The sequence below is a fragment of the Hyla sarda genome, chromosome 3, assembly GCF_029499605.1.
Source record: "Hyla sarda isolate aHylSar1 chromosome 3, aHylSar1.hap1, whole genome shotgun sequence".
NCBI lineage: Eukaryota > Metazoa > Chordata > Amphibia > Anura > Hylidae > Hyla > Hyla sarda.
In genome coordinates, this window is record NC_079191.1 from 419,335,645 (window position 1) to 419,359,069 (window position 23,425).

The 23,425-nt window shown below is 38.7% G+C and overlaps 1 protein-coding gene across 10 annotated transcripts in view; it reads right to left on the reverse strand.

Moving 5' to 3' along the window:
- Nucleotides 1-970: 970 nt before the first annotated feature.
- ESRRG (estrogen related receptor gamma) overlaps nt 971-23,425 on the reverse strand; it is an 892,172-nt gene continuing 869,717 nt past the window's right edge. For all 10 annotated transcript variants that reach the window (XM_056568348.1, XM_056568345.1, XM_056568340.1 and 7 more), the window contains 2 exons: nt 6,464-6,733; nt 971-1,597 (listed from right to left, as the gene is read on the reverse strand). In XM_056568348.1, the coding sequence (XP_056424323.1) occupies nt 1,353-1,597; nt 6,464-6,733 (515 nt within the window). In that variant the 3' untranslated portion in view covers nt 971-1,352. The remainder of the gene's footprint in view (nt 1,598-6,463; nt 6,734-23,425) is intronic.

The following is a 23,425-nucleotide window of genomic DNA, read 5'->3' on the forward strand; positions in this document are numbered from 1 at the left end:
AAAAAATTTGCAGTCATTTCTTATATAATTTTTTAACTAAACTGATTAAATATACATACATACAGTACATATGTATATATTTATTAATTTCTTTTTAGAGAGTTTATTGCTGGCCTTTGCATTACCTGCAATATTAATATATTATTTTACATATTGATTTTTCTTTGTCCTTTGTACTATTTTTTTTTATATCCTAGTTTAGCTATTTTTAAGACACTGTAGCAAATTTTCCAAAGCGTCCTCATGGGAAATCGTAAGCAGATAAGACTATTTATATACATTGCAGGTGTAATCTAATATTGTCTTCAACAGAACAGGTAGGTTAGGCTTTACGGAATAAGAAAGTGGATTTTTTTTTAATGTTTTTTATGTCTTTTTTTTTTTTTTTTTAACCAGACTGGCACACAACATTAATTGCATCCGTGGTAATATGCACCATCCTTTTGACTATTGCTTGAACAAGAGAAATATCCACAGTAAATGGCTGAAAAGTGATAAAGCTGGTACAAAAAAATCTCCATTTTATAACAAGAAAGCAAAAAAACATTTATAATCAATAGAATAAAAAAAAACCTTCCTTTTAAGGATTTTGAGGTCCTTACATATTTATTGTTCATCGTTGCTCGAACCAATATGCGGTTTGCATTATTTCATATTTTTTTTTTGTTTTCTTTAAATTAATAATATTTGTTATAATTAATATTGCATGAATGAATAAAGCTCAAAACTATTCCCTGAAAAAAGTCACATAGTACCTAACCGAGAACATTTTTTGGAAGACTTCAAAAAACAAAGGAATCGAATGGCCGGGCGGTCAAGATGGAAAAGAAAACCAAATGAAGCAGCCAATGTCATGTCAAATTAGAGATTGTTCCCATGGAATCCTAAAAGTCCAGTCTCTTTTTGAAGAATTTAAGCAGGATATGATATTTTTATCATGGATTCCATTTGTTTTTTTTTTTGGGGGGGGGGGGGGGCCTTGTGGTCCATACTGAATTCAGTGGCTTTCTGGCCTATGGATTTCTGTCCTTTGGCAGGGCTGGCTTCCATCTCTCTTATTTAAAGACTTTTTTACATTTTTAGTTTTTTTTTTTTTTACTCTTTATTTTAAGTTCAGCAGCAAAAAAAAAATCGGGAGAGGAAAATATCTGCACAAGTACAACGCAGAATGAAAAGTTGAAAGCTGCTCCAGTCTTGCTGCTACTCATGTCAGTGCAGTCACTTGCTTAAGATTCAGTACATTATTTGCCATTATAATTAGACATAATTTCCCTTATTTTTTCTTTCTTTCTTTCTTTCTTTCTTTATTTTTACTCAGTGGTGCTACTGGGTCACCAAAGCTTCTTTTTTAGTCAGACTTTGGCCTCAAGCATTTCCAAAAAAAGTTTATGCATAGGAACTTTCCCTTCCAGTTTGATGTTGTAGAAGTGCTGGACGGCCTTGGTGGACGTTTGTCGAAGCAGCGGCAAAGTCATCAGCAGCTTGCCAGCCCGGCGAGGGTCTTCGATGTGCTGGCCAGCTTCATAATCCTGCAGAGCCTCGTGTAAGACGTCTTGAAGTTTCTGAACAGCTTCAACGTCTTCTATATGCATGGAGTCTAAAATATACATAAAAAATAATAATAATTTAATATTCATTGGAAAAAATATTAAACAAAGATATACAAAGTATATAAAAAAAATAATAATACATATTTAGTGAAAATCTAAAAAGTAATAAAATAAGTAATATATAAAACCTTGTATTAGACGAGGAACATACATAGCCTTTTCATGGCATTTTTGGTTTTCCAAAAAACAATTTTATATTTATTTGCCATAATATCCACTGCATAGTCTTAGTACAAGTCATGTGATTCTTTCATGATGTGACTCAAGGATTTCCATTGAAGAATTGGGGAGGAAATACACCTGAAAAAATGCATTTTCTGGCATTTTTTTTTTCCACCCATAGAAGTCTATGGGAGTAAAAAACCCACAATCAGTTTTATTCATCTTCATGGTTATGTTTTGGCAGCAAGCACATGGATTTCTTCAAAACCTATCCAGATGAATGGGACAGTTGCAAAAAGTCTGCAACAAATGTGGTATCTGTCGGTTCACCCTAAATGCCTTAATATTCCCTTCTGTCTTGTGGGTTGATCAATCTATGCGCTCCATTTCCACCTTTGTTACCACTTCCTAAAAGTCTAGACTCTTATTACACATCAAAACAATTTTTACTTCATTACTGAATAATTTACTTCATTATTGAATGAGTGTTAATGGTCAATAATCAAGGAGGCCTGGGATGCATTATTGATTATTAAGAAAGAGTTAACTGCTTGGCTGGGCTGTGTAAAGAGTCAATAGAGCTGCACATGGGAGGTGACATACACTTAAATAAGAACATACATTTTAGATAGCTGTCTCTCCCAACACACCCATACCTAAACACACTCAATGGCCAAGCATGCATGTGATTTCATGAGAGATAGGGGGTAATTTGCTGCTAAAAACTTCTGACACCATCTAATCTCCCCTGAGAGAATAGGGCATGGAATAGCCTTCCTGCTAAAGTGCTAGCTGCAAATACAGTGAAGGAGTTTAACCATGCATAGGATAGCCATAAGGCTATCCTTCATATAAGAAAGGGATGGGTATAAGGCTATCCTTCATATAAGATAGGGATGGGTATAAGGCTATCCTTCATATAAGATAGGGATGGGTATAAGGCTATCCTTCATATAAGATAGGGATAGGCATAAGGCTATCCTTCATATAAGATAGGGATGGGTATAAGGCTATCCTTCATATAAGATAGGGATGGGTATAAGGCTATCCTTTATATAAGATAGGGATAGGCATAAGGCTATCCTTCATATAAGATAAGGATAGACAAAAGGCTATTCTTCATATAAGATAGAGATAGGCATGATGCTATCCTTCATATAAGATAGGAATAGCTATAAGTCTATCCTTCATATAAGATAGGGATAGGCATGATGGTATCCTTCATATAAGATAGGGATAGACATAAGGCTATCCTTCATATAAGATAAAGATAGGCATAAGGCTATCCTTCATATGAGATATGGATAGACAAAAGGCTATCCTTCATATAAGATAGGATGTGTTAAATAAGTCCACTGCCAATTGACTACGATAGAGCAACAGCCATGATTCTCGTGCTAAATACAATTAAACATGCACTGTGTCATTTGAACAAACTTTGCATAGATCAATAGCACAAGCCAATAAAAAATCTTATTAGACAAAAATGCTTCTTTTTCCTGTTATCAAACTTTTTCCCTCTACCCCTCCTGCTGCTAACATCATCTCAGCAACTCATCGTGCCATTTAAAACGGGAGAAAATACTGCAGGTTAGCTCAGCGGAGCTGTTCAGGACCGCCACGGTGAAATCGCAGCGTTCCGAACAGCTGAGAGGACAGCGGGAGGCGCCTTACCGTGCTCCATGCTGTCCGATCGTCGATTGATTGCTCCAAGCCTGAGATCCAGGCTGGAGCAATAAAGCACAGATTACATTGATCAATGCTATGCTATGGCATAGCATTGTTCAGTGTATGCAATCAAAGGATTGCATGTAACACTCCCCTATGGGGACAAAAAAAAGTGTAATTTTTTTTTAAGTGAATAAATATGATTTATTCATACATCCCCGTATATGAAAAAATAAAAAAGCTATAGGAGCCAGAAGATGACAATTTTACGCAAACTAATTTTGCTTCATGTAGTTATAATGTTATTTAAAGTAGTAAAATAAAATAAAACCTATATAAATTAGGCATCCTTGTAACCGTATGGACCTGCAGAATGAAGATATGGTGTCATTTTTACCGAAAAGAGCACTGCATAAAATCGGAAGCGGCCAAAATTAACAAAATTAGGTTTTTTTTCCAATTTTGCCCCACAAATATTTTTTCTGGGTTCGCCATAAATTTTGTGGTGAAATGATTGACGTCGTTACAAAGTGAAATTGGTGGCGCAAAAAATAAGCACTCATATGAGGCTGTAGGTGCAAAATTGAAAATGTTATAATTTTTAGAAGGTGATGAGGAAAGTGCAAAAACTGAAAAACCCTGTGTCCTTAAGGGGTTAAAGTCACAGCAACAATATTGTAAACTCCTAATTGCAAAATCAATTAGAAATAAAAATATCTAAAACTGGTCATTAATCTTGTGTGGGGGCAATTTGGACAGAAGGTCTCATTTCACTATGAGCCACACTAATTCACAAGTTGTCATAATCTCCGCTTTGTCCTGGGTCTGCAAGACAAGCCAATAGATGTCTACAAAGAGGAGAGAGCTCAAGACAAGCAATACAAGTCTATGGAGAGGAGAAGAGGAAGTTACGTCCTCTAGCTCTGGAGAACTGCAAATTAGAGATAAATCCTGCAGAGCAGAAATCTGCTGTAGACCTCCATATACAAGTTATGAAACGGCCAAAAATTGTGCTTCTCCTTATGTATACACACAGTAACAGGAAATAACAGGTATAAAGATGTTACCTCACCAATTATATAGGGGGAGATTTATCAAAACTTGTGCAAGGGAAAAGTTGCTAAGTTACCCATGGCAACCAATCAGATCGCTTCTTTCATTTTGCAGAGGCCTTGTTAAAAATGAAAGAAGCTAGCTGATTGGTTGCTATGGGCAACTGGGCAAGTTTACCTCTGGACAGGTTTTGATAAATCTCCCCCATTGTCTCCATTTAAAGTCACAGCAACAATATTGCAAACTGCTAATTGCAAAATCAATTAGAGTAAAAAAAAAAAAAATTCTAAAAACCGGTCACGCATCTCCGTGTCTCTCAGGGGGGCAATTTGGGCAGAAGGTCTCATTTCACTTTGAGCCGCGCCAAATCACGAGTCGTCCTCCGCAAGCAAGCAATAGCAGTTTGGTTTTTCATTTTTCAGAGCGGCTGAGCCCAGCCTGAGATTGATCGTCGCATATGGCCCCAGAAAACAAACTGTCAATACTTTGAATGCTTTAGAATCTGAACAAATAGCCGGCGACCCATTGAAGCTGCTCGTTGCATCCCATTTAACAGATTTTATTGACAGTTTCCTTCTTGTAATTAAAAGGGAAAAACTACTGGCCAGAAACCAAGATAAAGTTCAAAGAAAGGGTCACGACAAAAGCAGATGGAGGGGCACGGCAGGCCTGTCAATGGTACACGGCATCAGAGCACGTTATCGACATACAGGTATCCACCGATCGGCATGTCATTAAACGCCGATCTATAGGCAACTATATGTAAATGCTAAAAGGGGGCTTAAAAGGGACATAGGAAAAGCATTAGGAGAAGTCAGGCTGAAAGCCCGATGATCTTTACTTATCTCATACCCATGACTGCTTCAGGTAAATAAATGCTGTGTTAACCCTTTCTAGTCACAACACTCGATAGCGTCGGCTCTGCTAAATGACTGCATCAATAGATCCGTGTACTCTAATTTTGGTTGCCATTGTTTAAATTGATCACTTAGATGGCACGATAGAGATGGTCCTTTTGTGGTTCTTCCTTTAGATCTGTGTTTTTTCCAACCACGTGTTGCAAAACTACTACTCCCAGCATGCTGGTTGGAATATATTGGCAAAACACTAGTTATACAGTTGCATAGTTCTTAAATGGGTACTCCATAAGGAATGAACATGTTATTTAATTAACTGGTGCCAAGAATTTAAACAGATTTGTAAATTACTTCTATTTAATCATCTTAATTCTTCCAGTACTTATCAGCTGCTGTGTGCTCCAGAGGAAGTTGTGTTTTTCTTTCCAGTCTGACCACAGTGTTCTCTGCTGCCACCTCTGTCCACATCAGGAACTGCCCAGAGCAGGAGCAAATTCCTATAGTAAACCTCTCCTGCTCTGGACAGTTCCTGACATGGACAGAGGTATCAGCCATGAGCACTGTGGTCAGACTGGAAAGAACTACACAACTTTCTCAGGAGCATACAGCAGCTGATAAGTATTGGAAGGATTAAGATTTTTAAGTAGAAGAAATTTACAAATCTGTATAACTTTCTGGCATCAGTTGATCTGAAAACATTTTATTCCTATGGAGTACCCCTTTAAGGTTTAAAAAAGGCATGGGTCAAGTTCAACCTACTGTGTTCATCCAGTAGAAAGAAAATAATAATAATAATAATAACAATAATATATATATATATATATATATATATATATATATATGCTCTATTACAGCCTATAGAGGTTTGTCACTATTTAGGGGACTCCCAGAGAAGTGAACTCTAAGAAAGAATGGCTTCTACTCTGAAGGACCCGGTCTGGCCCAGGTAAAACATGTTTGCCCATTCACTTGAATGATAGAAATGATATGCAATACTACATTTTCCCTTTAGTGGCCATTGTTGAGGAACTGTCTCCCTTAAGTAGTTTGTGTGTTGAAAAAAACCCCAGTTCTGCAAAAGGTGGTGACAAAAACTAAGGATTTTTAACCAACCTGAATTAGCAAGTGCTATAGCTTTGAGGGTTACGAACTCTTCCTTCTCCAGTTTCATGGTCTTGTATTTCTTGACAAGTTGCAGGATGGCGTTGTTCAGTTCCAGCAGCCCTGCCAGTTTTGACTGGTCTTCATCCATGATGTAGTCTTCGGCGTAGACCAACTCGTCCTCGAAGGAGAGGGATCGGTATACTATGCCTAGTAGCAAGATCTCCATCCATGCACTCTGTAGGAGACTCATCTGATCGGCAAGGGACAAGGTGGAGAATCCTGGAATAATATGAAGACAAGGATAACAATTAGAAATAAAATCAGAATTCCATGATAATAGTTCTATCAAGAGCATCCACCCACTCTATCTATCTATCTATCTATCTATCTATCTATCTCATATCTATATATCTATCTCATATCTATCTATCTATCTCATATCTATCTTATATCTATCTACTTATCTCATATCTATCTATCTCATATTTATCTATCTCATATCTTTCTATCTATCTCATATCTATCTATCTCATATCTATCTATCTATCTATCTCATATCTATCTATCTCATATCTATCTATCTTTCTCATATCTATCTATCCCTTATCTATCTCTTATCTATCTATCTCATGTCTTTCTTTCTTTCCATCTATGTCTTGCATCTCTCTGTACATTGTGAGTTCTTGTATTTATTTGGCTGGGAGCTCTTCACTACATTTATGTGAATCGCGGCTGGTAAATACACTGTTAACATAACATATGTGGAATAGCAGTTGTTCTGGGGAATGTGTGGTGTTGAGCGGTAATGTGCTCATTTACATGACTTTTCAATAGGGAGCTAATAGATGTTACACTCATTAAACCAGACTGTTAATTTTCTCAATCACTTCGGCGGCAATACAAATATATACTGTAGGAAATAATTCCTTGGCCTGTTGGTAAAGTGCAGAAGTTTGCCAGTTGGCACCTAACAATGACAACGACTTAATAAAATCATCAAAGGGGATTAGAAGTGATTTTCTTAAGGGGGTCTTAAGACGTGTCTGGAGCTTATATTGAGCGCTTTGTGAGCGGGAGAACCTACAGAGAAAGAAGCCTTAGTAGCATCCAAGCCAATCTCTTTTATTCTGTGCTAAAGACAGATACAGTGTGAAAAAAAACCTACAAATAGGGCTGTAAAAAGACATAACAAGTGGACATTTACCTGTCATTGGGAGAGGAGGCAGCTATGGGGCTATCTTGTGCCTCGGTAATTCAACATGTCATTGCTTGAAGCTAATAGTCTATAGTGCAACAACCACTTGTTCTACTGTCAGTCTATGCATCATAGTTCACAGCAGTGCTCCCCAACCCAGTCCTCAGGGCCCAACAACATTCCGGGGTTTTCAGTTACACCATTGGCATAGAACTGGGGAAAAATGAAAATTCTGTACTGTTGGTGGCCTTAAGAGCTGGGTTGGGCCAATGTGTTGCACTGCTGTTCTACAGTATGTGAATATATGTCAGCATAAGATTAGTCATCTCTCTTTATTTTTCAATACTCAATAATAATCAATGCTTCTTACTCCCTCTTACTTGAAATGTGTTATACTGAGTTACTTCCTCCAAAATTTTTCCTCATTAATGCTTTTTACTTTTTCCTAAATTCTTTGTCCTAAATGCTTCTTACTTGATCCTAAATTCTTCCTCCTAAATGCTTATTTCCTCCTAAATTCTTCTTCCTAAATGCTTATTACTTCATCCTAAATACTTCTTACTTCCTCCTAAATTCTTCCTCCTAAATGCTTCTCATTTCCTCCTAAATTCTTCCTCCTAAATGCTTCTTACATCTTCCTAAATTCTTCCTCCTAAATGCTTCTTACTTCCTTCTAACTTCTTCCTCCTAAATGCTTCTTACTTCCTCCTAAATTCTTCCTCCTAAATGCTTCTTACTTCCTCCTAACTTCTTCCTCCTAAATGCTTCTTACTCCCTCCTAAATTCTTCCTCCTAAATGCTTCTTACTTCCTCCTAAATTCTTCCTGCTAAATTCTTCTCACTCCCCCCTAAATTCTTCCTCCTAAATTCTTCCTGCTAAATTCTTCTTACTTCTTCCTAAACTGGAATGCATTACATGTGCATTGTAGGTTTATAAGGTTTATAAACTAATTTGTTTTTATTCATTAAAGTGTTTCTCACATCTACATAGTGCCATACACATCACCGTCTCCGTTCAATAAAATTCAAATGACAATTTTTGTTCCTCATTCTAAGGGGTGACGGAAGTGCAAGCCAAACAAGGAAAAAAAACAAACAAACAAAAATAAACACCCTGCTACATTGTTTCCAGAATTAGATTTGATACAATTCCTAACAGGTTTTCTGACATAAGTTTATTGGAAAAGATTTTGAGCTGCAAGTTCAATATATTTTGCCATAAATCATAAAGCGCTTTCTTCCTTGCAAATATTAGTTATAGAATAATGCTCATTCAATTAGCTCGCTGGTTAGAACCTAGATTTAGCTTTTTTTCTCCTCTGTTTTCCCTGCTTTATTCGGCTGAAGCAGATGGACAAGAGAATATAGCCTACAGCACCTTCCGATGACAGTCTACTCTCCCCTCCCGGGCACTGCTGTTAGTAAATAATTAGATTTACACATTCCCCAATCTCCCCACATCTTTCTACCGCATAATTAAAAGTGGGATGATTAGGTTATTGAATGGAAGGAGGAACTTTTTTTTTATTGAGGTCCATTCATGATTTTATCAGGGCCAGCACTTTTATAGTTGTCACGAGGGTGCAGGCATCCAATTTTTCTTATCTGCCTGATTAATACAAACGCTGTTCCAGGACGCATTAATTAACAGATACAAATCTACGTTCTCATGGAAGGATCAATACGGAGAAGAAAAGAAGCATCAATGTGAATTTAGTGCTGATGATGGAGAAGACACTCCATTGACGTTTACGTGCATGGAAATGCTAAAAGTTTTGCCACGATCCTTTTATTGTCCCTGCCGTTTACAAATTAACTGTTTTTTTTCTCCATCTTTCAGGCTTCACAATGTTTCTTGGTGTTTTGATTAAACAAACGGGGATACATTTTGGGCACAGAAAGAGACACTGGTGTACCGTAACTCTCTATTGGTCCCCTATGGCAGTGTTCTGTAACCCAGTCCTCAAGGCCACCAACATTCTGTTTTTTTCAGTTACTTCATTGGAATAGAACAGTGAAAAATTAAAATCCTGGACTGTTGGGGATACATTTTGGACACAAAAAGAGACACTGGTATGCTGTACCACCCTATGGTTCCCCTTTGGCAGTGGTCAAAAACCAACTCCACTGGAATAGAGGAGGAAAAAATCAAATCCTGGACTTTTGGGGATACATTTTGGGGATATATTTGGGCACAGAGCGAGAGACTGGTGGACTTTAACTCCCTATGGTTCCTTTACAGCAGTGGTCCCCAACTGAGTCCTCAAGGCCCACCAACATTCTAGGTTTTTTCGGGTACTCCATTGGAATAGAACAGGGAAAAATTAAAATTCTGGATTGTCGGTGGGGCTTGAGGACTGGGTGGGGGACCTCTGCCCTATGGTGAAAACGTTTTGATTACTTTAGTAGTATTTTTACTACATTAGACAAGGATAAGAATTGCGCCTTGTGCAGCATATGAGGAGCGGACTATCAGACAGAATGGTACACAGTATTCGAGCCTTCCCTTTGCTGTATACGGTCATGATATATACCTCTGATAGGAGGCTCAGATTTATGCCAATATGTTGCCTCTTTGCTACCATTGCAGAAAACGTGTACCATTGCAATGCATTAAAAAAATGTAAAGCATGCAATATAACTTTTTTATTTTCGCAATAGCTCTTTATATATAAATGCACGATCTGCTGTGCTTTCCTATGAAGTGGGGAAAAAAAGGTATGCCCACCCAATAGTGCAGCTGTACAGAAACCAATAGGGCATTCTTTTGGCCTTCGTTGGTTGAATGGGGACATACAGATATATTTACTGTAAACACTCTGGCAGTAATGTTAGATGTAGGGCTCAAATTCCATCTCAGGTTCTGTTATATGAGGGGCGTTCAAAAAGTTTCCACACTTTTTTTTTTAAACTCAGAGAGAACAAGAATGTGATTTATTAAAAAAAAATATAAATAAATCAACAGTCCCATCCATTTTGCTAACTTAGATCGCCTAAGTGGAAGTGATGTCAAATTAAGGGGCTGCCCACTTAGAGTATGTTATATGATAAGCTGCTGGGATCTTTGGTAACCATCTTTGATCTAGGAGGGTACCCAGCACCAGGTATTCAATAACACTACAGTGCCCCCACAGGATAAATAATGTATTACATATAAACACAAAAGAGGGGAAAGATCCGGCACAGCCCTATATACCTGTCAGTATGGACCTTCTGAACACACAATGAAATGCACCAGGTGTCTGTTCTCCTGCGGGTGGTGCTCTACGCTGAAGATATACACAAAATCAAAGTCCACAGAAAAAAGAAATAGCGGAGCGCCTCACCCGATCCTAAAGGAGTTAGTTCAGACAATAGACATCGCGGGCCTGACGAAGCACCAAGAGGTGCGATACGGCTGTGGCCCGACGCCTGAATTTCCCCCCGTAACATCTTCCGCCTTCCGCTGTACCTTCGCCTGACCGCGATGTCTATTGTCTGAACTAACTCCTTTAGGATCGGGTGAGTCGCTCCGCTATTTCTTTTTTCTGTGGACTTTAATGTATTACATAGTTTCCATGAAAATCAGTGAGCCTTCTATAAATGATTCCCCCTTAAGACAGTCTACTTGTTGATGATTCATACGAGTCGGAGCAATAGGTCTACTCTTGGGCAAAATATACATAATTTAATTAAAGGGAATGTTAATAAATCAATATGTCAATGAAAAGTCTTGGTGAATATTTAAGATGTTCCATGAATATTTCATATAATGATGCTCCTATTATGTGCTCCATTTAGATCTATACTATGTAGAGGGAATTTTTCATTAATTATAAAGTCATTTTCATTCTTGCATATTCGCGTCTGCGGTTGAATGTGGATTCTGAATTTCTCCATATCCTTGTACTCACTTAACTTAAAGCATGAAAACATTGATGAGCCAAATGCATAGATGTGTCCTTAATCCAAAAAATCCCTACTGATCAAGAATAGTAAATAAATTCAAGATGCCTAAAGGGGTTCTCCACAACACACAATTCCTTCTTCTTAGAGGGGGCTTACAACAATAAACTGCTCAGAAAGTGTCCAATTGCTGGGAACCCCAACGATCAGCTGCAATCTCTGTGAAACCTGGCAGCAAGTGTTCAATTTCCCTGCAGCTCCTCCACAGGAGTAAATAAGTATTACACTATGTCCAAGTTCTCCAGAGCCAAAGATGCTGTGTGTAACCACTCTCCAATCTCCAAGATAGGAATATAGAACAGAAGACTCTCCTCTTTTAACCCATTAATTTATTTTCTTTTTATTTATTTTTAATTTTTTTATTTTTATGCCTTAAGTCGAAAGCCTCTTTTAGTCTTAAATATTCTACATGGACCATAATAATATAAGGTATGTTAAAGAGGTTGTGTGAAATTAGAAAAACAGGGGCCTTTTTTTTTCCAGAAACCTCTCTTGCCTTAGACTGTCGCTAATATTGCAGCTTATAAGGGAGGGGCCTGAAGCATGTAGACTTGTATGTACGTTTCGGGCATACTGCTTTTATTTTTTTTGGATGTAATAATAACTTCTATTTAAGTTTATGTACTACGAGTTGAAGATGAACCTTTCTCTAAAGTGGCTCACAATGTGGCTATTTCATCCTGTACCGCAGAGCTGAAAATATGCAGGGGGGCAAAAACAATAAGCAAAGTGCTAACCTCGATTGCAGCTCGTCCCTATTTCAGTGAATTTAGCTGGGCTGCAATACCCACGACAACCCACAGACATGAGTGGAGCTCTTTCTGGAAAAAAGAAAAGCTGACACCTTTTACCTCATTTTGGATAACCCACCTGTTGTTTTGCCTTATGACATGACTCAAGGGCATCCCATAGACTTCTATGGGAGAGAAAACACCAGAATTTCAGTGGGAAAAAAATGCCATAGCCTCAACATGCTGGGATTATGTGAATCGCACTCTGATCCCCAAAATTCTGAAAACCGCCAAAGAGGAGTAAAAAAGCAACAAAGAGAAAAACACCAAGTGGATAAAGCGTTTCCTAGATCCCTGTTGACTTGCAGCTAGCATAAACACAGTGCGGCATTTGTGGTCTATGATTAAGGTTGTAGGATCGAAACGTGTCAGGCCTATTTTGCGGAGTTTTTTTTATTTTTTTGTTTTTGTTTTTTGTGTGTAGATTGAACCTGTATAAATATTTTCTAAAAATAAATAAATACACGAATGACTAACTAACTAAATACATAAATAAATATATAATTAATAAATATCTTTAAATAATACAAAAAATTTGAAAAGCCAATGCAGCCAGTCTAGAAATAAAAAGGGTTGTAGAAGGCGTGTGGTCTACCAGCCCTCCTGCCATTTTGCACTAGGAGCCCATGTGCTTGACAACAACGCCACAGGCAGCTGTCAACTATTTTTTTTTCTTTTTATTATTATTTTCCTTTATTTTATTTATTTATTTTTTTCTCTTTCGCCAAGCGAACCGATGCACTTTGCAGTCTACTTAACAAAAAAGGCTAAGCATAGAAAAAGTGTGAAGGACGAAAAATATCTGACGGCTAGCCTTCAAAAAAATACGCTCTCACTTCACAAGGCATAAATGTTTGTTTTTGCAGCCGAGTGTTGACAGAAATAGGCTGCAATAAAGGCATATGAATTTAACCCCTGTTAGGCATTTCCCTATAAATGCACTTGTAAGCCGGAGCTGGGCTCTCAGCGGTTTTCGGCGGACGGAGATGCCTGCTACAATCAGCCGAGGAAGCCGGTGATGGGTCTGTTTTGATGCTTTGACTGCTGTTTGTGTGTCTAAAAGCTGACACATTAGACGTTCCTCAAACACAAGCCATCATTGCCGAATGCTAATTATACTCTAATGACTCATTGCGCTGTTGTGTCAACACTGCATACCTATCAGTATCATGCTTAAGGATAGAAAAATTGCACATTCTTTTTCCCCTCTCTTCCTGCTAATCTATGCCGGAATGCAAACGTTTTCCATTTTTGCAAAAAAATAAATTAAAAAATTTTTAAGCTAATTTCACGGAACAGGTGGCGATCGTTACCGGGGACATCGTTCTATTGGTTTTTCCCGGAGTTGAGAAATAAAATGGAAAATAGATGAAATCTTGAGTTGAGTTAATAAAGTAGAATTTTTTAACCAATTTTGTGTATTGTGCAGTATTGCAAAGCTCAGTCTTATTGAAGATAATGCGTCGAGTTTGCAGTACCGGATGTGGCCTGTGTACAAGAGTGGCGGTATTTTTGAAAGTTTACAAGATACTCCGGTGTTTCCCAACCAGGGTGAATCGAGCTGTTGCAAAACTACAACTCACAGCATGCTGGGAGTTGTAGTTTTGCAACAGCTGGAGGCTCCCTGGTTGGGAAGCACTGTGATACCCTAATTGAAGTTAGGCTAAGTTCACATCGGTGTCATAGCTCCGTTAAAGAGTATGTTCCTGAGAAAAACAATGGATCTGGAAGGCCTGTTGCACAACAGACTTGAATAAGGGCTGGATCGGCAGGTTATCATATTTTATTCAACTTTAACGGAGAACTCCTCAAAAAAAAAAAATATTTTGCCATTATGCCCAGGCTGCCAAAATTAAAATAATAAACCTTAACTTACCTTCCATTACTCCACTGGTGCTGCTGGTATCGCTCCTCAATCATCCGGATCCCTTCATCTTTCTATGTTTGGTACCTGACATGTTACACTGTGGCAGTATGATGTAACAGGCCCGGGCCCTGCCTTCTTCCTGGTTCCTGGGCCCTGCCTTCTTCCTGGTTCCTGGGCCCTGCCTTCTTCCTGGTTCCTGGGCCCTGCCTTCTTCCTGGTTCCCAGGCCCGTTACATCACATTGCTGCTCAGCCTATTACTAGCTGAGGCAGGACATTACTGTGGCCCATGATTAACTTGTGTGGCACGAAAAGACAGATGAAGACCAGGGATAGAGGATGGGAGACTGATTCCAGCAGCACCAGGGTAGCGGCAAAAGGTAAGTTAATAACATTTTTGGCTGGAGTTCTCCTTTAAAGGACTATTTCAGGAATAAAAAAAAAACAGGCCTTTTTTCTTTCAAAGACAGCGCCTTCCTTGTCTCCACTTTGTGTGTGGTATTACAACTTGGCTCCATTCACTTCAATGGAACTGAGCTGCAGAACCACACCCAAACTGGAGACAAACAGGGAGAGGTCTTTCAAAGAAAAAAGGCCTGTTTTTTTATTCCTGGAATACCCCCTTTAAGCTTACTCTTAAGAGATGAACGATTTCCCAAAATTAGTTTCAAGTCTAATTTGGTCAGCAACAGGATTTCCTGGTTGGGTTTTTTTATTTTTCCTACAATCCACCTACTGAGTCTTCGGTGACTCACAACTATAGTCCTTCATGGTTAACTGTGCTTGAGGTTGGGCTGATCGAAAGGCATCATGGTAAAGCCCTTCATTTAAATCTTCTGAGCCCAACAGTGAGGGCCATGGTTGAAACTTTTGGCGAAATTTGGAAGAAATTTTATTTGCTCTGAATTGATTTTCTCATCTGTACTCATCATACTTAGGCACTTTGTATCAGGTCAGGTCAGTTCTGTAACAAAGCTATAGATATTATATGGAAATTCCGGTAAAAAGAAAAGAAAACTATTGAGGAGTCCTTCTCTCCCAATGAATGGTCTTTGCACATAGAAAGTTTTCTAGGATGTCTCTGAATGATCAGGTCTAGCAATGGGCTCCACCAACAAGGATGACCATACCTGGTCTACCCTCACTTCTAGGGTCATCTTGTGGAACATATAGCTAAAAGGCCACCAGCATTATTTCTACCGGTCTGAGTTTGTTTCGTCTTTGTGTTTTATGTGGTTTAGATAAAAATGATTCAAGCCACATTCTTTATTTTAAAGCCATCTAAAAGAATATAGATTTCCTTTTTGCTATTTTCCGTCCGTATTTACAGAGCATGGCCCGGTTATTACATCACTACACACCAATCTCTTGTTTGTTCTTAGCTGTACATCACTTTCATCTCGGTGAAACCACGCAAGGCGGCGTTCACAGTACATGTCCCTCTCAATCCATTAAGGACAATAGATTCCCACTAAACAAATATTCACTTGTCAGGAGTAGTTGAGGCACAAGATTCATTCAGCAATACTAAGTGTGTTCTGCAACAATTTAAAAGCCGTAAATTGGGCATTAACAAATAGCAAGATGCTACCCGCTCGACTCACGTAGTGACCTTTCATTTCAGCTATTTCACAAAGTGTTAATGAAACACAGCACACGAATGGGATAATTGAGAATGCCATTCATGTACTAGTGCTGCGGAGTGACTTTTACCAGGTATTCGATGAAATAAAAAAGCTGTTCGCATCATCATTTCACTTACAAATATCTATGATTTTAATGTTTCCCGACACCTCCAACCCAAGTGTAAGCTATTATATAGGGATGAACTGGATGGCAGTGCAATTGAGCAGTTTCCAAGGGTCTTGAAAGACTATTCTGGGGCTGGGAAGAAAATGGAAAAGAAAAAAAAACATACTTACCTAGCCCTGGTCGCCTACAGTTCCAGTTCGGCTCCTTCTGGTCTGCTTCCAAGACAAGCATTCATTGCAGGACCTGCCAGCTCAGCTAATCACTGGCTGTGGCTGTGTCCTAACTTGGACAGTAATTGGTCGAGCTGGCAGGTTTTGCAATAAATGAGGGTTTTGAAAGCAAAAAGTAGAAGGAGTCGAGTGGGAACTGTGGGGGACTGGGGCTTGGTAAGTATACATTTTTAGTTTTTTTTATTATTTTATCCCCAGCCCCAGCAGGATATGAATTTCTTCAAAATGCCAGATAACCCTCTTAAGATGGCCATAGACATTAGATGAATGTTGGCCAAATCCACAATTTTTGAAGGGATTATCTAATGTGTATGGGCATGTTAAGTTTTAACATGCCCAATCCTTTTGTTTTTTTCAAGGGAGAGCAACCACCAGAAGTAAATGGCAATGGCTTGCTCCTCTCTCCCTATTGAGAACACATCTATGCTTGGCCAAACTGAGTGTGCATGTGTATACTGGGCTCGGAGGAATAGCTATTGGCCAAATGAGCATTCGGACAACAGCTACCTTAGTTGACTAATTGGTTGAGGATCTCACATTAGGTGACATCACACAACCTGCTTGATGATGTCACTACACTTTTCTCAGTGACCAGTGAAACTATTCTTTATTGCTTATGCAGCAAATAAAATTTATTCCAATAGTTTGGTTTTGAAGGAAACTGGAGAACCAAGAGGAACCATCAGAAAACCATTGGAGAACATAAAGACTGCATGACGACGTTGTTCTAGATTCCACTTCAGGACCCCGATGTCCGTCTAAGCTGCGATAAAATTCGAATAACTATCATTGTATTAACATACACTTCTAAATCTGAGTGTCAGAACCAAGTAGAGACTCCATATTACGGTAATGGAGAGCTGTACGAGAAGCCCTTATCATAGCAAAAACATCCTAAAAAATAACATGAAATAAATATCTATGGTACGCTTATGTGCATAAATATAGTGTAATAAAATACACAATTCGGTCCAGCCCTATTACTTAATGTATGATATTTAAGTAAATATAAATTATAATAAAATGTTATGCTATATATATAAATGTAATAACATAACATTTTATTATAATTTATACTTACTTAAATATCCTACATTTGTACCAGTGGACCCAATGTTGATTTTTTTTTACCTCAAATGGTTTACACATTAAGTAATAGGGCTGGACCGAATTGTGTATTTTATTACAATATATATATATATATATATATATATATATATATATATATACATATATATATATATATATATATATATTTTATATTATTAATAATAATATAATAACAATTATGAGGTCAACTAAGTTCAACATTGGGACCATGGGAACAAATATATATTTAAATAAACATAAATGGTAAAATATATATTTTTTATGTATCTATTATTATATATTGTTATTGTTATTAGTACTACTACTACTAATATTAATAATAATAATAATAATGATAAAAACAATAATAATAATAATAGAAACTATTTGAGGTCAACCAAGTTCAACATTGGGACCACTAGAACAAATATATAATATCTAAATAAATATAAATGATAAGAAAATAAAACATTCTATGTGGATTAAAAAATTTAATTTTTATTTATTAAATATAATTGTTATATTTCCCTTGTCTAGAGCAAATATTAAAACACAGAAGAAATTACAAAGGGAATTTAGATATGTTACCAGATGGAGGGATGGGTTAAAGAATTGCTACTTTTTTTTGATGAGAAAATGACTCTCACCCCTGAAGGTATAAAAGCCAGGCTCTAATGACTTGGCAGTGCTAGAGACAGAGAGGCTTCGCAGTTGACCCAGTAGTGGGTATATTCATAAACACTGCCTCATATGGAGATTACAAATCTTACAAAGCAAACAGCGCAAATCAGCTATGACCAGAGGGAATTGCACAGCAGAGTTGGAAACGACTTTGATTTTAAATGGGGGACATCAACACGAATGTGCAAGCGCCTAGTGACTGTATATTGGAGGGATCGCTTGTGTATATGTTTGGTTAGAAGAGGAAGAAGATATTCTAGGATACACTACAGATTATAGAAATAAGATAAAAGAAGGAATAGTACAGTAAATATGCAAATAACAAATGCTGCAGAGCTCAGTTTGTCTTGACGTCTTCTTATACATGTATTTCTTCATTGTGGGACATTGTGATAGCAAGATTTGGCTTTACATAGGACTACGTTGTTTAAGATTAGACTTGCTCATACAAACTAATTTTGCTGTTTTTAATGTTGGGTAAGAAAAATTTGGTAGACTAGGGTGGAAATGGTACTTTGTCGCTATTGTCGCCAATACACATAAGAACAAAGTCAACCGAACCCATTGGTTTTGGTGGGACCGGATGTCTATCTTATGAGCGTGGGGAGAACCAATTCTTCTCAGCAGTTGACGTCGGAGTAAGAAAGGATCAGGCAGGTTGAATTTCAGCACCCAATTCTATTATTCTCATGGGAGATAAACAGCTAAAGGTGTCTGGCAGCAACCAATTTCCCTTTAAAGATGTACATGCAAGGTCAGCTGAACTGAGGTACATGTGTATAAGGAAATCAGAAGAAATAGCTGTTTGCTGACCATGATTGAACACGCTTGACCATTACTAGAAGTAATGCTTCCAGTGGAGACTATCTAGGTTAGACAGCATCCGATGCAACATGTAAACGCCAGAGGTGTAACTTTTAGCTTCTGGGTCCCAATGCAAAACTGTAACAGGGCCCAAGGTCTACCTTGTGCCATTTATATACTGGTGTTCACCTATGGGGCAGAGGTGTCTTTGGGGCCCCTTTGGGCACCAGGACCTCGATGTAACTGTTACCTCTGCGCCCTCTATAGTTGCTCTCTTGGTGAAGGCATTGGCAGTGAGAATAATTCAACCTTCAAACATAAATTCTTTATTGTCAGCTCTTGCAATAATAAAAGCATAACTGCACCTACTCCCTGAAGAAGAGCAATCAAGGCACTTGAAACGCGTTGGATACCTGTTTGCATGAGTTTATTACTGTAAAGAACTAAAAATAAAGAATTTGTCTTTGAAGGTTATATTTTTGCCGCTGGATATAATACTACTACTACTACTAATTATTATTATTATAAGTAGTACGGTAGTAGTAGAAGTAGTAGCAGTAATATAATAGTAATAATATTATTACTACTACTACACCAAATGATAATAATAATATTAGAAACCATTTGAGGTCAACCAAGTTCAACCACTGGAACAAAAACATTTTTTACTGACTATGTGGAGTGTAATCCATGACACCAAAGTGAACAGTCACGTACATGACTACATGGAGCAGTATTATGGTATCCATTAGAACAGTGTTTCCCAACCTGCGGCCCTCCAGCTGTTGAAAAACTACAACTCCCAGCATGCCCAGACAGTCTTCGGAAGTTGTAACTTTGCAACAACTGGAGGCATCCTGGTTGGGAAACACTGTTTTAATGGGTACCAAAATACTCCTCCATAATAAAGTAATTAATTGTAGGATGTATTGAATGTTGTTAGGGCGGGGTGTTCGGGAGTTGTAGCTTTGCAACAACTGGAGGCACCCTGTTTGGGAAACACTGTTTTAATGGGTACCAAAATTCTCCTACCATAATAAAGTAATTTATTGTAGGATGTATTGAATGTTGTTGGGGCGGGGTGTAAAAAAGGGACAAAAATTGCCTCCACCAGATGACCTATTTCTTCAACTGTTTAAAAGCCTCAGTCGCAAGCTCCGGGCTTTGTTCCAGCGCTCTCTCATGTCACGTCACGTTATTGAGCTGAAGATCTGCGCTCTTTCATGTCAATACTAAACACAGCTTGCATGCTTCGGAAGCCTAATCGGATGTGGAAGTTCATAAAAGGTCCAAGTCTACACAGCTCAGAGTCAGCAAGTGTGCCATGTGGACGACCAAGGGATGCTAGGAGGACCAAACTATAGGCTGGACCCTACTGCAGTTTTTGGATCCCATCTTGCTACTTCCTGCTCTATGTCATGTCTCAGAATAATGGTGACCCTGTCCATTAGAAAATCTAAGGAAAAATTGTGTAAACTCAATGTGCCACTTAATCTAAAGGTTAAGTGTGTAGTTGATAGTTAGGTCACTTAAAGGGGTACTACACCCCTAAACATATTATCCCCTAACCAAAGGATAGGGCATAAGATGTCTGATCTCGGGGTTCCGGTCACCGGGGACCCCGTGATCTCCTGCGTGACACCCCAGTCATCTGGTGCACGGAGCAAACTCTGCTCCATGCCAAATGACTGGCGACTACAGCTGCCACGCTCCTCCTTTCATGTCTATGGGAGGAGGCGGGACAGCTAGTACGTAGTTGTCACACCTCCTCCCATAGACATAAATGGAGGGGGCGTGACATCACAAACACGGCAGCCCCAGGCGACCCGGAGAATGCAGGGTGTACCAGCAGCCGGACCCCCTCATAATCAGACATCTTATTCCCTATCCTTTGGATAGTGGATAAGATGTTTATGGCTGGAGAACCCCTTTAATTCTATGGAGAGATCACCTGGACTAATATTTTAAATTTATTTTTTTACTGGTCAAGTAAATAAACATGAACTAAAATATATTAATAAAATACAATAGACCGCAGGGCTCATGTACCTTGTACCTTAAACCAGTATTATGTTTAGAGATGAGCGAATTTACAGTGATTCGATTCGTCACAAACTTCTCGGCTCGGCAGTTGCTGACTTTATCCTGCATAAATTAGTTCAGCTTTCAGGTGCTCCTGTGGGCTGGAAAAGATGGATACAGTCCTAGGAGAGAATCTCCAGCCCACCGGAGCACCTGAAAGCTGAACTAATTTATGCAGGATAAAGTCATCAACTGCCGAGCCGAAAAGTTCGTGACAAATTGAATCACTGTAACTTCACTCATCTCTAATCATGTTATAGAGCAGGAGGAGTTGTACAGGAGTAGGAGTTGTTAAATCTCTGCTCATTCTAACCTTAGGAGTCCAGTTGGCAGTCTTAGCACTGATTGACAGCTATACAGGAAAGGTTGATTAAGAGAAACCTCCCACTAAACCATTTTGTATCCATAAATGACAATTTTGTCTAAATCTTTTCATACAAAACTATATATCAATCTGCTCAGCTCTTCCTGTTCTGCAACATGCTGTTAGTAGATTATATGGGTTATCCAGTGTGGTAATGGTGGGGTGTGTGGTGCAGGGCAGATGTTGTTGCCCTAGCGGCAGATGGTATTAACCCCTTGTGTTCATGACGCCAGGACGTAGTTTAGCCTTAACCACCCGAAGGTATACTGCTGGATCCTTGGCTAGGCATGGGGACAATGAAGACACCAATGACAAGATACAGACAAAGGTAGTTTTACTGAGGGAAGTCAGTTGTTACAGTCTATGCAGTACAGCTAGGACCCAAGGAGGTGATCAGTGACACAAAGACCTCACAGGTTTGCTGGGACTTGTAGTAGACAGGAGAATTTAGTGCAGGCCACACTGGATAGACAGAAGACTTAGCTTGACTGACAGGACTGTGAATTTAGTTAACTTTGCATTTGACTTGTAGCTGCAGGACTTAAGGCCTACAATGTTCTGGACACACACACACACACACACACACTAAGAAGACTTGACTGCACTGGACCTCAAGAACAAGAGAGAGAGAAGCTAGCTCCACCCAGGGTTTATATGGGGGAGACTAGCAGGGAGAAAATAGGGTAACAATCACATGGTACATTTATTAAAGATACAACACACAATATAATACACAACATATTTACATGGGGAAACAACTGAAGGGGCCCTGGGGACACTGCGGGACACTGCCTGACAGGACAGGAAAGGTACAGGGAAACACCATCCCGTACTGGGCCACCACACCAGCATTTTGCAAAAATGTATATCCTGCTGGGGCTGGGAAAATTATTTTTAAAAAAACATACTCACCTATCCCAGGTCCCCCACAGCTCCCGGTTAGCTTTGTCCAGTCCCCCAATCTTCAGTCTCCTTCTTGCTTCCAAGAAAAACCCTTGGAGCAGGACCTGCCTGTTGGCTACAGCGGTGTCCTGTCTTGGTCAGAGAGTGGGCAGGTCCTGCACTGAGAAATTATTTTGGAAGCAGGAAGAACTGAACTGGAGCTACGGTATAAGATAGGTAAGTATAGTTTTTTTGTTTTTGTTTTTTTGTTTTCTTGCCCCAGCAGTATTTCAATTTTTGCAAAATGCAAATAACCCCTTTAAGCAGCACTTTCATGGTGACAGTTTCCTGTTAAGTAAAAGACCTTTTTACTTCAAGAGCCTATTGTCATTTGGACACACTGGCTAACAAAAAAACCAAAACATTTAACCCGTTCATAGGCCCTATAAGGTTAAACCCACCGTTGTTCTAAAGCTTTGAGCATTAAGGAGAAAGTGAGAATTTTCCTGATTGTAATACACCTAATTAGCCATAGGCAGACTCTTAATTGCATACATTAGGATGATTCCATAGTGGAGATTAATTCTAAATATACCCCAGCAGCTGGTTAAGATGCCATGGATTACAGTGCGGACTGTACTTTTCCATTTAATTAGATATCAAAATTAAGCAGCAACAAGCATTTTGACATAACGGGGATCAGACTGTCGCCTGGCTTCCCCGAGCTGCACTAAAGTGACCACTAAACCGAGCGGCACAGATGGAGAGATATTAAATGCCGCACTGGAAAGTAATTTCAAATAATAAAATATCAATATTTACATTTTAATTACCCCTACTGAGAGGCGCTCTGTCATTTTCACTATTGCCGACACAGCAAGGGGTGGTAAAATGACATTGCAGCTCTGCCTGATAGAATATTTTATTTCCATTAAAGAGTGACAAGTGTTTTAAAGCCAGTGACACCCAGTGTGTGAACAAGAAAGACAGTGGATCAGAAAACTCCTATTAAGGGAATACATTTTCCCGAAAAAGGAAATTGACTTTACAAAGCTAATCCCCTCTTGACACAAATATTAATTTTCCAAAAATGTTTTGTGTGTATGTGTGTGTCTGAAAGCCTGCGATGGGAATATCACTTTAAAGTGCACAAGCCACGCATGATAAGGGTAAATGTAGAGCAAAGATGCTATTTAGCCTATATATACTGTAGGCACAGGCATGTGAGCTGCAAATAAATGTGCAAATAAAAACAGTCTTGTTGACATTGTGACCCCACCAAGGAACTTGT